The 14,752-nt window shown below is 36.6% G+C and overlaps 1 protein-coding gene across 1 annotated transcript; it reads right to left on the bottom strand.

Moving 5' to 3' along the window:
• Positions 1 to 689: 689 nt before the first annotated feature.
• CAMLG (calcium modulating ligand) lies at positions 690 to 10,690 on the bottom strand. The gene is made up of 4 exons (XM_081937094.1): positions 9,360 to 10,690; positions 6,349 to 6,800; positions 4,972 to 5,037; positions 690 to 4,072 (listed from the first exon to the last, which is right to left on the bottom strand). The coding sequence occupies exons 1-4, from the start codon at positions 9,544 to 9,546 to the stop codon at positions 3,881 to 3,883; spliced, it is 897 nt and encodes a 298-aa protein (XP_081793220.1). The 5' UTR covers positions 9,547 to 10,690; the 3' UTR covers positions 690 to 3,880.
• Between the last annotated feature and the right edge of the window lie 4,062 nt (positions 10,691 to 14,752).

The raw sequence follows: 14,752 nt of genomic DNA, 5'->3' as shown, positions 1-14,752 counted from the left end.
ATCTAACCCAGATGAAATCAACGTAGATAAGACAAATCAGAACTCTTTGCAAAGAACCAATCACCAGAATCATAACTCTAAGAATTTTTACCAATAGTACAAAAAACTTGAACTCAGCACACAAATCATCCTGGACATTATGTGCAACTTTCCAGAAAGACCACCAAACCGTGTTGTCTTCTCTTTCTCAATAGACAGGGAAAACCAGAGTTGGTAAAATTGGGTATTAAAGTGGCACAAAATCAAAGGAACTAATTTTCTAAAAAAAACTAATTGCATCTATTTTACCTGAAATCCTAGACTATCTTTACGAATGCACTCTTCCATTAGAGTCAGTTCTGGAAATTTCTTGACATTTTCATGGCAATAGCTGTATCATATTCTCAAGAATCTTTATGGTATTCACATTAAGAGATGATCAAATCAAAGATAGCTGATTTGAGGAATTAATTCTTATGGATCATATGGAGGATAAAGGATAAAGCTGTTCTTATATAACAAGTTACTATCAAAGAAATGTAGAAATAACCAGACTTTCTGAACATTTTGTTTTGTTTTATAGATCCAGGAAGTGGATCCAGCAGATAGTAGGTAGGACACTGTTAAGTTCAGCTATAAAGGTTTGATTTATTTCTTTAATCCTCTTGGAACCAGAATGTTGTATACTAAATTAGTAATTCAGAAATAAGGAAAGTTAACAAAATCTGATCATTGCAGACATTTTAATGTATATTCAAGTAATGCCAAAGCATAAATAATTATAACATATATAGCTTCAATTAACAGAATCAATGCAACAATTACAACGTCAGATTTTTACAGAGAAGTCAAATTATGGGAAAGGAAATACACAAAGCAGCTTATTATTTCATCATATACATACTTTTAGACAGCACCGGAGAGCTGCTCCTTCTTTGTGCTTGGAGAAACTTACTTTTAAACCACCAGGCTCTCTGCCAAATTATTTTCTATTTGCATTTAAATATGTAAAATATATTAAAAATAAGGATGCCAAAAAAAAACCTGCGACTATAGTGATACTAGCAATTTTCTTAGAAAGGGGCCACACTTGAAGATATTTTGCACATTTTTCAATGCAGTACTGATTTTTTTAACTTGAATCTTATTGATGATGTTTCCTATCACCCTTCCTCCCCCCCCTTTTAAAAAAGTATAGATGGGTGAATGGCTAAGTGTTTTGTTGTGGTGGGTTTTAACACATCAGAATCTTTGTTTTTATGGAGCAGGCATTTGGGAAAAAACATGTAGTTCTCCATCTTAATGTGTTGGTCATTAATTTTCCTACTTTTATCTGTTTTATCTCCTATGGAATGAGTGGGGTTTTTTTTTTTTGCATCTTCTAGAATCACTATCCAAAAACAGTCTATCCTGTACCTGGATCTTAGATAAGATTTAACTGTCAGAAATGTCCATATTCACCATGCAGTTATTGGACAAAAATGCCCAAGATGCTATCAAAATATCAAGAATTGGGATTGATAATTCTATACCTACATTTGCTTTTTGAAGTAAAAAATATATCAAACAAGATATTAGATTTATGCTATTTTATCAATATTTGAAGGTCCATCATCAAAAATATGAATTATAGGAATTTAGAAAAATTAAATGTGCAGAATAAAAACCTAAAAATAGACTTTTTTCAAGGTATTTCCATTATAGTTCATGTTGTAAAGAGTCAAATTTGTTTTTTAAACCGAGTGAAACTGCATTGCCAAAATATGCACATTTCTTTGTGTATTTCAGCCATGTCTTGGTCTCCAAAACACCTATTTCAAGGAGCAGTGGTAAATTTTGGTTCAGTAAATGCAATCACTGAAATTACAATGTAAGGAAATTTATGAGTCCATTACAAAGGAAGAACCAATTTAACTTTCTATCAAGTCTTTAAAAACCCAATTGTGTTTTAATTTAGCCTGTAAAATTAAATTATCTGTAATAATTGTAGGCAAAGCAAAAGACATTTCCAGTTTAAATCAAGCTATTTGACAGCAGACACTTCAAAATTTAAAATCCAAGAAAAAAGTAATCTCATTTTTCAGAATAATGAAAATGTTCCACTAGTTTAATTTCTGTCTTTGATTAATTTCCAAATCTTTGCAAGATAGAACCATTTACGGGTACTGAGAATGGGCTACATATACATAACAGTGACGAGATGAAGATAGGGAAGAACTGTAACATAAGAAAGGATTGCAAATACATGACATATCTCCTTCAGCCCATAATGGAGTCATAAAATCTAATGCAAATTAAGATCAACTAATAAAGTCTGCCACATTTTATGATTTATAGCCATTGTGATTGGCTACATAAATGTGAAATGAAAACATGGGAAATTGCTTGTATAAATACAAAACTGTAAAAGGGTACCAATTTTAAAACTGAGTTAAGGCTTGACTATAGAGAAGGCCAAGAAACAAAACATTTCAAAAAGGAACATCAGGATTTGCTAACTTCAGTGGAAGATATTTCAAGTAATTGTTTTCAGATGGGTTTATAAGAACCAATTTATATATTTTAAAATTAGCATTCTACTATATAAACAGACCATATTTTCAGCTACCTGTTTTCTAAAATAGTATGCATATTTGCATACTATTTAGAGAGAGTGACTAACACTGGGGTAATTTAGAGAGAGTTGACTAACACTGGGGTAAAATACTAATTTGCACCTTCTTGCTCTGCAGTGTAACTTGGTGTTTAGGTAAAGATGCTAAACATCACATGCACATATTCTTGAAAGGAAAATATATGGGATAAGATACCAAAGTTTAACCTAACTGTTATGTCATACAAAGAAAAAATCTAAGATTGACTGAAATGTCAAAAAGATGAATAAAACTGGTGACACTTAACTGTTCAAAGAGCTAATAACCCAAAGACCAGTATTTCAATCTTCAGTGTCCATTTAATGCAGCATATTCATAATTCATGTAAACAAAAGTAGAAAGATTCCAATTCAAATGGGAATGTACACAAATGTCAATGCACTGCTATTTTTAAATTCAGCTTTCTATATTATCAACAGAACATTACCACCTGTAATGAAGACAACAAAAAAATAATTTGACAGAGTCTAATTACATTCCTAAAACCAGAAGCCTCTGAATTTTATCAGCATTTTTATCAGCATATGCCACTTGCTCAAAGTATGAACTAGTATATTGAAGTGACAAATATTAACACAGAGGAACGATCTTAAGAAATCATTCTGGATTAATCCACAGATGATCTCTTTCCATTTGTGGAAAAAGTCAAGTTTTAATAACGGGGTTCCGATGACAGGAAGAAAGAGAAGCACTACCTACTACTCCTTTCAACTGCCTGTGCCCTTTATATGATCTTGCAGAGGGTACTTATCCCAGTATTTCGAGGGGCACATGAAATGGAGGAACAGGCCAAAATAGCTTTCCAACCTTCTGCTCAACAGGAGCTTCAATGTAAGTTCTGTAGACAAGAATTCTGGAACAAAGCCATAAAATGTAATTCAGTCAACCACACAATACAATTCTCTTGGGGTTTCATGTCCAAAGAGAAATATTAAAGTACAAGGTGACATCTGCAATAGTGGGAAAATTAATGTCTTCCTTAGTAGCAGGAAAGACCTGCTTTTGAAACATTGTTACTCTGTCTTCCATGTTTGAGATCACACATATGATATTGTATCTAACCTGTAATAATTCGCCCTCATAGTTGGGAATGCAGCTTTTCCTTCATAGCTGTGATTAAAGTATAATGAATTAAGAAAGAAGAAAGAACTGACGAACATTTAACCCTGTTTGTATATTTACAGAGGGATGTGAATGAATTCAAGACTAAAATAGTCCTGCTGATGTATCGAATCCCACAGCTATTATCATGGCACTTCTGAGCCAAAACACACAAGCAGTTCATGACAGAAAATGAAAGTAAAGAAATAAACACAAAGGTCTGTAAAGACATCTCCCATTTTGCTGTAAGTGTCCATGGAACGACTAATTACTTCTGCAGGGATCCCAGACAATAAAAGAGCAGCAGTTAATACTGTAGTTTTTGTCTTCTTTTCACTCTGCAAAAAAAACCAACAACAAAGTATAATTTTTCAGAACTTTCATCTTAAAGCATCTTATTTCATTTTAAATGTTATAGAACCTATTCTTCTTCCCCCACAACTTGTTCCAAATAAGGAAACAATTAGCCTTGGATCACCCAAAGGACTCTATAGTTCAGTGATGGCGAACCTTTTTTGGCTCGCGTGCCACAAGTGGGGGGAGCGCAGGGGGGTCGAGTGCGGGCGTGCCGCACCCATAATGCAACGCGTGACCCCCCCAGTGCTCATGCGCGCACAACGCACAACGCGCGCCCCCCCATTTTTACATTTTTTTTTGCCCTCCCCAGGCTCCAGGGATTTTATAGGAGCCTGGGGAGGGCGAAAAGAGCCTCCCCCGACCCCCCGGAGGCCCTCCGGAGGCTTCAGGGACTGTCCGGAAGCTTCCCTGAAGCCTTCGGAGCGCTTAAAACAACCCTCCGAGCAAACCGGAAGTGACTTCCGGGTTGCTCGGAGGGTCGTTTTAAGCGCTCCGAAGGCATCAGGGAAGCCTTGGACGGTCCCTGAAGCCTCCGGGGGGGGGAGGGGGAGGCTCTTTTCGCCCTCCCCAGGCTCCTATAAAGCCTCTGGAGCCTGGTGAAGGCGAAAAATAGCTTTTAAAAAGGTGAAGTCAGCTGGCCAGCGCGCGCATGCACGCTGGCCAGCTAACAGGGCAGCGCCTCACGTGCCCTGACAAATGGCTCCGTGTGCCACTTGTGGCACGCGTGCCATAGGTTCGCCATCACGGCTATAGTTGACTGAGAACATGAATCTCCCAAGTCTAAGTTTATCACATCAGTCATCACTAAAGGGAATCCTCCATCCTTGGTCACTCCAAGTTAGAAATGTTAAGGATCTGGTTTTTCTAATAAAACACTTACCTTAGGGAAATACTTCGACAATCCCATATATGCAAGTTGTAAAGTAAGGAATGGAGCAAATATTGACTGTAGAGAAAAAAATGAAATAAAAAATTATATACTTTACCAGATAATCATGAGAAATCGTACCAAATAGATGCTTTCAAGGAAAGCTTCTATTTCTTGTAGAACATAAAAAATGAGAAATCACTTTTTAAAAATGCTGCTAATCAAACATATTGCATTACAGAATAACTCATAGGTGTTAAATATATTTAGACACTGCTACGGAGATGGGTGGAAGGTGGATATCTGTGATAAATTAAATATTAAAATATTAATGATAATTAAATCAGGTTATCACTTATTTCCAATACAAAGCTCTTTGAACATTCAGTGCATAATATTAAAATGCATTAGTTAGGATTACTTTGAAGGGGTAATTGTCAGCTGTGCTTTAGGACTTCAAATGGTTAACAAAAAAGAGGGTACACAGCCACTGCTTTCTACCTGGATTTCCATCCCCTTCTAATGCTTAATTGATGCCAAGAACGAAGTGCAAGAGAGGAAGTCCTAAACTTACAACCAAAGTTGAGCCCAGAATTTATGTTGCTAAGGGAGAAATTTGCCCCATTTTTTAACTTTTCTGGCCACATTTCTTAAGTGAATGTGGCTTCCCCATTGACTTTGCTTGTCAGAAGTTCACAATAATCATATGATCCTTGGGACACTGCAATCATCACAAATATGAACCAGTTGTCAAGCATCCAAATATAAATCACATGACCATGGGGATGCTGCAATGTGTGAAAAATGGACGTCACTTTTTCAGTGCCATTGTAACTTCAAATGGTCACTAAATGAACTGTTGTAAGTCAAGGACTACCTGTAATAAGTTACAATTCCCTGACATTGTTTCTAGTACAATTACATCACCATCACATTTATAAGAGTCACAGAATCCCATGGATATGTAATTGCCAATGGTCAGCTTCACAGCTGGATTCTGACAAGTAAAGACAATGGAGAAACATGTTATGCTTAATGAGCACAAGTGATTTGCTTAACAACCATAGAACAACTGACATCTGGCATGATCACCTGATGTTTTGCTAAACAACTGCATCACTTAGCTATGTAGTAGCCGGTCCCAACTCTGGTCATTAAGTTAGTTACTGTAAAGATGCTCTGAAGTACAGACTTTCACACAGTTCTTAACAATTACTGCTAAAACAATAGATGGGTTTTATGGATTTGAACTGGAATCTATTTAGCCATGAGAAAATAGTTGTTCAGCATAATTATCCCATACATATACTACTTTACAACCTGTCAGCAAGGTAACCAAGAAAAAGGGAGAAAAATGAAAATAGTAAGATTTTTTTTAAAAAAACTTACCAAATATTTGCATACAAAAACTCTAACGCCAATGGCAAGGAGTGCACAGCCCACCAATCTAAAAATGTGAAAGGAATCAAATTCCTCCACAATGCTTCCATTTTCTTGACTTGGCTTCTCATTCATCAGCTGGTTTCTAAGCTTCATCGCTTCATCAAACCTTGATAAATACTGATCTAATCCATGGCGTGGTGCTCGCTGTGGAACGTCCAACAGTTCCCCTCTATTGCGTTGCCGGAGGTCACTGCCGCCATCACTACCAACTTCATGAGCTTTGCTAAATAAGTCTATTTTCTCTCCTTTGTGCTCTGCTAAACTGCTTGTGTGGTCAGCCGTTCCTGATAAATTGCAGACTGTATCACCAAGCACAATCCGTTTGGAAACAAGAGCAGGAAGGGAAATTGGTTTATCCTGTTCCAGTTGAAGCTTAGTTTCTGAATGAGTGTCATCTTCTAAAGAGAACAGAACAAAAACTGAAATCATACCACAAATTTGAAGTTGATAATAAATTTCTTAGAGGCGTAGGATAAAGTACAGGATGTCAACAACTGGTAAGATGCTTCAGTTAGTCAGAGTCCTTTTCTACCAAATCACACTTAAAATTCATACTTTCCCATGTGCATTTCTTTAAATATAAATATATTATAAATTGCCCATAATTGCAACAGATTCAGCAGAGGAAAGTATAAGAGGTCCTTGATTTGAAGGTGGAAAATGGTGAGCATATGATCCTGGGACACTGAAATATACATAAATATATGCCAGTTACCAAGCACCCAGATTTGATCACTGAGGGAACTGTGATGGTCCTAATAGTCATAATATTTTTCAGTATTGTCATAACTTCAAATATTTGGTAAATGAATAGTTGTAAATCGAGTATACCTTATCGTATGTATGTTCAACAATATTTTCAACAATGTACTTTTTTCTAATAACTTTATAGCTCTCAAGAGAAATTAGCAAATATATTTATGCAGTAAATTTTAGAAGTGCATCCCAATCTGAAAAGGATTAAAACTGTTGAAATAGAAAGGAGTACACACAGATACTCATAAATATTGTTTATTTTGTCACAACTCCCTTAATTTTTTCTTGCTTCTCAAAGAACCATATGCCCAAATGTTCCATTGTCAATAATAATGAGAAGTCACAGAAATTATCTATGTACATTCTAAATGTCATTATAAAACAATGTTTTATGCAAAAATACAGTGGTGCACATCTTTTGATTGATCAAAGATATGAACAAATCCCCCCTGTAATAATAATCTCTCAAACAGTTTCACATTGGCTTATCATTTATGCATTGAAAAAAGTATTTAAAATATCTAAGATAATCATATAATATACTGCCTAGAATAGGGGTATTGAACTGGCAGCCGTGGACCGGATGCATCACGCACAGGCCCCGCCCACCCCAGCTCCGTGAATGGGAAAACCGTCACAAAATGTTACATGACGACAATGTGACGCGGCGAGTTTGAAACCTGTGGCCTAGAGAGTTACACTAGTCACTTATTCCCATATCCTGTTAAGTATAGAATTAAGATATTCTCTAACCATGCTTAGAAAACCTCATGAAGTCACTTTTAATGCATCTGTAGCTCACAATAAAGTCATCTTAAAATGATACATATTCTGTCACAGAGAATACTTGGCTTATATAATTCTGATCTTTCTAGATAATAGAGAGATCATGGTACAAGAACATATTTTCCAAGACCTTCACGGTTGCTCTGCCTTATTCTGTAGCATGTCTTGACTGCTGATTTCCTTAACTGTTGATGGTTGATCCAAAAAGCAGAGGCCACCTAGCACTGCAATATCTTCCAAGGCTGGTTACTCTACCAGATTTAGAGTCTTCTTGGTCTTCTTTATGTTCAATTTTAGTCCCATTTTTCCACTAGGGTACAAGTAATCCTCCACTTATAACCATTCATTTAGTGACCATTTGAAGTTACAACGGCACTAAAAAGTGACTTATTACCAGTTTTTCATACTTACAACCACTGTAGCGTCCCTATGGTCACACAATCAAAATTTGGGGACCTGCCTGGCAACTAGCATGTATTTATGGCAGTTGCAATGTCCCAGGGACAGGTGTTCACCATCTGTAACCTTCCTAGAAGGCTTCCAAGAAGCAAAATCAAGGGGGAAAGCCAGATTCACCAAAACCCATATGATTTATTTAACAACTGCAGTGATTCACTCAGCAACTATGGGGGGGAAGGTAATAAAATGGGGGCAAAAGTCACTTTAGGAATGTCTTGCTGAGCAATGGAAATTTTAACATTAGTTGTGCTTATAAGTCAAGGACTACCTTATTTGAGTTTTGTTATTAGAGATTGCAGATCCTTTGCATTTTCAGCTGCAAGGGCAGTGTCCCCAGCTTAGCATCCATTGCGGTTTGGCAAGACTAAAAATGTAATAATTCTCTTACAAATCTCGACTCCTTCACTAAATTTAAGATAGCAAATAAGATACTACCAATTATGCTAAAATGCTATTCACTAAGGTAAGGTTTTTCTTGGTTGGATGAACTCACAGATACTGCGTTTTTATTAAAGCCATTCAAATTTGACCTTTTTTCCTTCCAAAAATGAAGAATGCGGTTCCCGAACAGCCTACACAGTGTAAATATTTGACTGGGCCGGTCCCATTTAAACGAATAATGGGTTTAAAACGTATCAGAAATCAACTCCATTCAATTTCCATTATCCAAGGATGACGACTCCTTTTATATTTGAGGAGCTCGAAGCACTAAACATCTGGCCGCTACCTGAAGTCAGCCGTTTGCAGTGTTGCTGGAAACAAAGTTTTGCTGCAAAGAAACACCCCGATTTTTTAACCTAGGGGAGGGGGGGCGGCGGCGAGGAACCGGGCGTGAGGGTTTTGAGACGACGGAGGAAAAGGGCCCAAACGCCGAATCCCCGCCTCCCTCCCTCCGGCCGCGGCCTGGGCTTTCCTCGCCTGGGGCCCCCCGACCCCAGGCCACGCCCCGTCCTTACCCGCCTTCGGCCGATTGAAGCCCATGATGCGATTGATCCGCTCCTCCGAGTTCATCAGAAGCTTTCTCCGGCGGATTTCGGCCCGCCGCTGAGAGGCGGTGAGTCCGCTCAGCGGTGGGGAAGACCCGCCGGTTCCTTCGCGGTGGCTGCTACCATACCCGTCCCCTTCCACAGGATCTGCCTCCATGACCCGTCCCTCGTCGAAAGAGCCGCGACCACTTTCAAGGCTTTTCTCTCCTCAAATAATACAATGGAAATCAACAGCCCTCCCCCCACTCTCCGACAGCCGCCCTCTAACGCGCAAGCGCAACTGGCGCCATTTGAAGACCGCCTTCGGACGCTGAAACGAGCGACGCCATCTTAGATGAGGGTCTCCCTGTTAGAGCAAAAGCGGCAGCGTGGTGACGGCGCCAGTTTAAAGCCGTTGTACAGAAGCCGCCGACCCTAGCAAAAGATGGCGGAAAAGGCTTCGGGAGTGAAGCGGGTGAAAAGGCTGAAGTTGAGTATGATCTCATCGGTTGGGGGAAAAAAAATCATAATCGCTTCCGTCATGGTCAACTCCGGGCTGCTTCAGGCGGGGCTCCGCGGATTTCAATTGGCAGTCACCTGATCGCGGGAGTTGATGGTTTATCCCCCAAATAATTAAGGAAACACCGAAATTGTTTTCCATTTTAATCCCAAAAGTACTTAAGCAAGGATTTTGTTTTCCTAGCCTTTGGCTTGCAGCCTTATTTTATTTTACTCGTCTTTTATATTGAGTTTTTTTTTAAGCGATTCTGTGCTAGACTTGTTTTTTATTAGTTTATTAAAATGGTTTAGATTTATTTGGTGTTTTTCATGTTTTTTCAATTTCATGTTTTTACTGAGTTACATGTTTTGCGAACTATAGAGCTAATGTAATTTAAATAAAAATGCCACAAATGTAATGTTTTGAAATACTTTAGGATAAAAATGGTTAGGGATTATTTATTATTAATTTTGAGCGCTACAAATAAATTCCAATATATAGGCATGGTTTGGAATAAAGAATGGTGAGGCAAAGAAATAGGAAGTGGAAGCAGGAGTGTTGAGAGTAAAAGATTCATTGTTGGAACTCTTGCTTTTAAGAGGAAATAAAGCTGAGCATAGTCTTGGTAGAAAAATCCATCTGGTTCAGTTCCAAGCCGGCAGAAAAGCACTGAAGACAAAATGGAGGCTGGAGACTGATTGGAAAAATGGTTTAATGATGAAGAACAACAACCAAGCAAGTGTGATTGTGGGCAGCTGACCACATGGAGTTGAGAGTGAAGGGTATTTATACCTTTTCTTGGGCTTTGAACTTAAACTTTCTGTACCTGTGCAAGAACATGCATTCTATTGGCTATTGTAGGGGTTATAGCTGGCTCTGTATGTTGTCTCAACTCCCAGGTTTGATTGAATTTTGGCTGATGCAATGAAGGGGCTTGTTGGGCAATTCCTATTGTGGCTGAGGGCTAACCCTACCTTTGTTCAGACCTTGATGCAGGGAATTTGTTTATGAATAGAACATCTCTTAAGTGCTGACATCTGCTGTGGGCTCTTAAGGAAGGCAGGCGGGGACTCCTTTCCAAAGCACGGTTTTCCATTTCTCATCCAGGGAAATATAATATTCTACCTTTTTAATATTCATTCTTCTAGGAGAAAAGGTGCTAACTTTATAGAATAGCAAATCATGTTATGGAAGATTTTAATAAATTCAATAATAAGTGTTATCCCATGTCAGAGGAAGCTAATGGGGAAAAGCTCAAAGCCTAGAGCAGGGGTGGGCAATTTTCTCAATGGGCTACATGAGAAACTGGGACCGTGAAGGTTCGTAGGCATGCACCCTCACATACGCACCGGAATTGCAGTCGCCTTCAAAATGAAAGCAACTCAATTGTATTGTGTGTATGGACTACACTTATTTACATATGATTTTTAATTTCTTATGAGCTGTATGTAAACCATAAAATACCCAGGTCTGGCTTAGAGAAAGGGATTTTAAAAGAACTTAGCAAACAATTTCAAAGAGAAAAGGTAGGACAAGTCAGGGCTAATGAAGAGAGAAAAAGACAATTTTTAAAAGTAAACTATGTTAGGATCATGAGCATTTGGATGTATCATAACATTAATCATTGCGCCTTTGGTACTAATGTGACTTGCATGGAAGTATGGAAGGGCAGACTTGTATTGCATCTTATGTTTTGCTATTTTGACAAAATCTCGGCTTGCTAAAAAAAGGTCAACAAAAAAGGCCTAGTAACTCAGAATAGTAAAACCAGTGTCCAAAAATCAACATTTCAGAATGAGCTGAGGAAAAGATACATATAATAAGAAAAAGGGCTTCTTGGATCCTTTCAAAATAAAATATTCACTATAATAGCTGCTCAATAAAGAAGTTCAAATATTAACAGATAGAAAAGAAAGCTCCTCAACTCCATCTTTGGTTCATACTCAAAAAAAAAAAAATGACGGGCAAAATTGAAGTTTGAGTTCAACATAAAGAGGATCTAGAGAAACCTCCATGTTTTGGATTATTTTAAAACTTTAGGATCAGATGTTTGCATCCAAGGTTATTGAACAAACTACAGTAACTACAATCTAGATGAATTCTTACATACTATTGGAAAATCTGGAAATTTCTAAAGTGCCAGATGGATGCAGAATAAATGTTGTGTATCTTTTTTAAAAATCAGCATATTATGGACCATTCTGACAGATTCTAGAGTAGAAAATAAAAAGCTACTGTAGTAATTGCCAGATGCTAGCATGGATTTGATCAAAACAAATTCTTCTCTAAGAAGTTTATCAATCCCAATCTGACAACTTCCTTAATAGATTATTAAAATGCTGTTGAGAAAATATGCTTTGAGTTAAATGAAGTTTTTGATAAAGACTCCCACATTATGCTGAATAGCAAGCTAATTTAAAGTGGGCTTCATGGTATGAAAATAGCTGTCTTGAAAATTGTAGTCAGAAAATGCTTTAAAATTTTTGTTCTTTAGATTTGAGGTATCAAGTAAAATACCGGTGGGAACAGTTCTGGGTCTTCTAATTTTAATTATTTTATTTAATGATTTGGTTTTAAAGATCAGTGTACTATCATATTTTTAGCCAAGGGTTGTAGGTTGAGTGGAGATTTATAGGTATTCCTCAATTTACAACCATTCAGTGACTGTTCAAAATTACAACAGCACTGAAAAAAGTGACTTATGACTGTTTTTCACTTACGATATTGCAGCATCGCCAGAGTGATGCTCGACAACTGGCATGTATTTATTATGGTTGCAGTGTCCAAGGGACATGTGATCACCTTTTACAATCTCTGATAAGCAAAATCAGTGGGGAAGCCAGATTCACTTATCAACCTTGTTACTAACTTAACAACTGCAGTGATTTGCTTAATTGTGGCAAGGATTGTAAAATGGGGAAAAATTCACTTAATAATTGTATTGTTTAGTAATGGAAATGTTGTGCTCAATTGTGGTTGGAAGTTGAAGACTGCCTGTATAGGGGAAGGATACAAAGGATTATAGGGGAAGAAAAATAATACCCCACCACCACCATTGGATCTATAGCTTTAAGCTTGTTCTTCACTGAACCCAATCATATATGTTGTTACTTATTTTTAGCAACTTTGTAACCTCAGAAATATAGTTCTAGATGTTAATTTTTGCCTTCTGTTCCATCGTTCCTTGATATAAATACTTTCCCTCTTATAAACTCTATGTAATATGTATTCTCAAGGCTGAGGGAATTGGTAATTTATCATGGCTTTGATTGTTGTAGAAAGATCCTTAAATATAAGTTTTCTATCAAGTTTATCTTTGTAGACGATAATAGGATCGTGATAGGAAAAGAAAAAAAAATAGTACAGATAAATAATATACTACATATAATTGATAAAAATCTTCCAAGCCAAACTAAATTCCTCATGATTTTATAGATATGTGTTGATAACGAAGTGATTTGCCATTGGTTTTTTTTTTTGTGAGATAACTTTCCAGTCTCATTTTAAGCCCTTATTTTTCCTTAAAGTTCCCTGTCCAGTTCTAATCAGGGTCAGAATATACCCAGTTAAATGCTTTCACTGCTAAGGCTTGATAGTATCTATAATATGTTGCTTATAATCAAATGTGTTTCCTGGATACAGGACAAAATGATTTAAGTAATATGCAGTGTAAGAAAAAACTGGCTGAGCTACCTTTGCAAAAAATAATAAAATATTTCCAAAAATCTTAATCTTTCATGAAAAAGTCTGAGTTAATTTAACAAAATGATATACGTACTATTCCAAATAGATACTGAAGTTTTTAATTCACTTTCCAAAGTTTTTATGTACATAGATGTACTGGTTAGAATTGTGGAAAAGTTGAGATATAATATTTTCTGATATTGTGAAGAGCCTACTATGATTACTGAAATTTAACTGGCTTAAAGTTGATTAGTTACAATTCTCAGAGGAGCATTCTAATTAATGGTCAGACCATCATATTTTAGTCAATGACTCAGCAATTGTTTACTGCATATTTATTGAAACTAATTACTGAATGTGAAGTTTCAGAAGAATACCTTCTTATATTAAAATGCTTGTATTTCAATCAGTTCAATTAATTTGCACTGCATTTAAACAGCATAAATCCCCAGGTCTAATCATTCATAGAAGTACCTCTTTATGCACTGAAAATCATTTTATTCATTAAATGGTCAGATAGTCTCTGCATATTCCATTTTGTTTATAAAAACACCAATAAAATTTTATGCAAGCTCTTTCAATTAATTTTATTGAGTAGCCAAATTTGATAAATTAGCACAGCTAAAATAAGCATTTGCATGTGTTACAAATGACTTTTTACAGGAATAAAACAGTGAAAATTACAAACTGTAAAAAGGGGAACAAGTAAAACCTTGTCTTCAAGTCAGAAGAGCAAGGTTTACAATTGCACACTAAAGATCAATGTCTGAGATCAGAAAACAAGGATTAATATTACAATATTTTACACTACTTTACAAAATCAAATTGACTGTAAGTATTTAATATGTAGTTAGTGGAGAGAAGGCTGGTCACATTTGATGGTCCCTTAATATTCTGTGTGTGTGTGTGTGTGTGTGTGTGTACACATATACACACAGACATAAACACAATGCGCATATATATATATATATATACACACACACACACACACACTACAAATATATACACACACATGTATGTATGTATGTATGTATATATATATTCTGTTATATTAACCTTGAATAAACAAGTTTTTCCGCATTATTGCAAAACAATCAGAATTTATTCAAACGCAAATTAAGTTACAGAAAAGTAAATGCTAATATGTTGTTGCACGATCAAATGTAGAATATTGGTAAATCATACTAATTATTCTTTAAAA

This window comes from Natrix helvetica, assembly GCF_964273705.1.
Source record: "Natrix helvetica genome assembly, chromosome: 1".
NCBI classification, from domain to species: domain Eukaryota; kingdom Metazoa; phylum Chordata; class Lepidosauria; order Squamata; family Natricidae; genus Natrix; species Natrix helvetica.
Note: the sequence above shows the minus strand (reverse complement) of the source record. Positions and strands in the feature narration are given on the sequence as shown.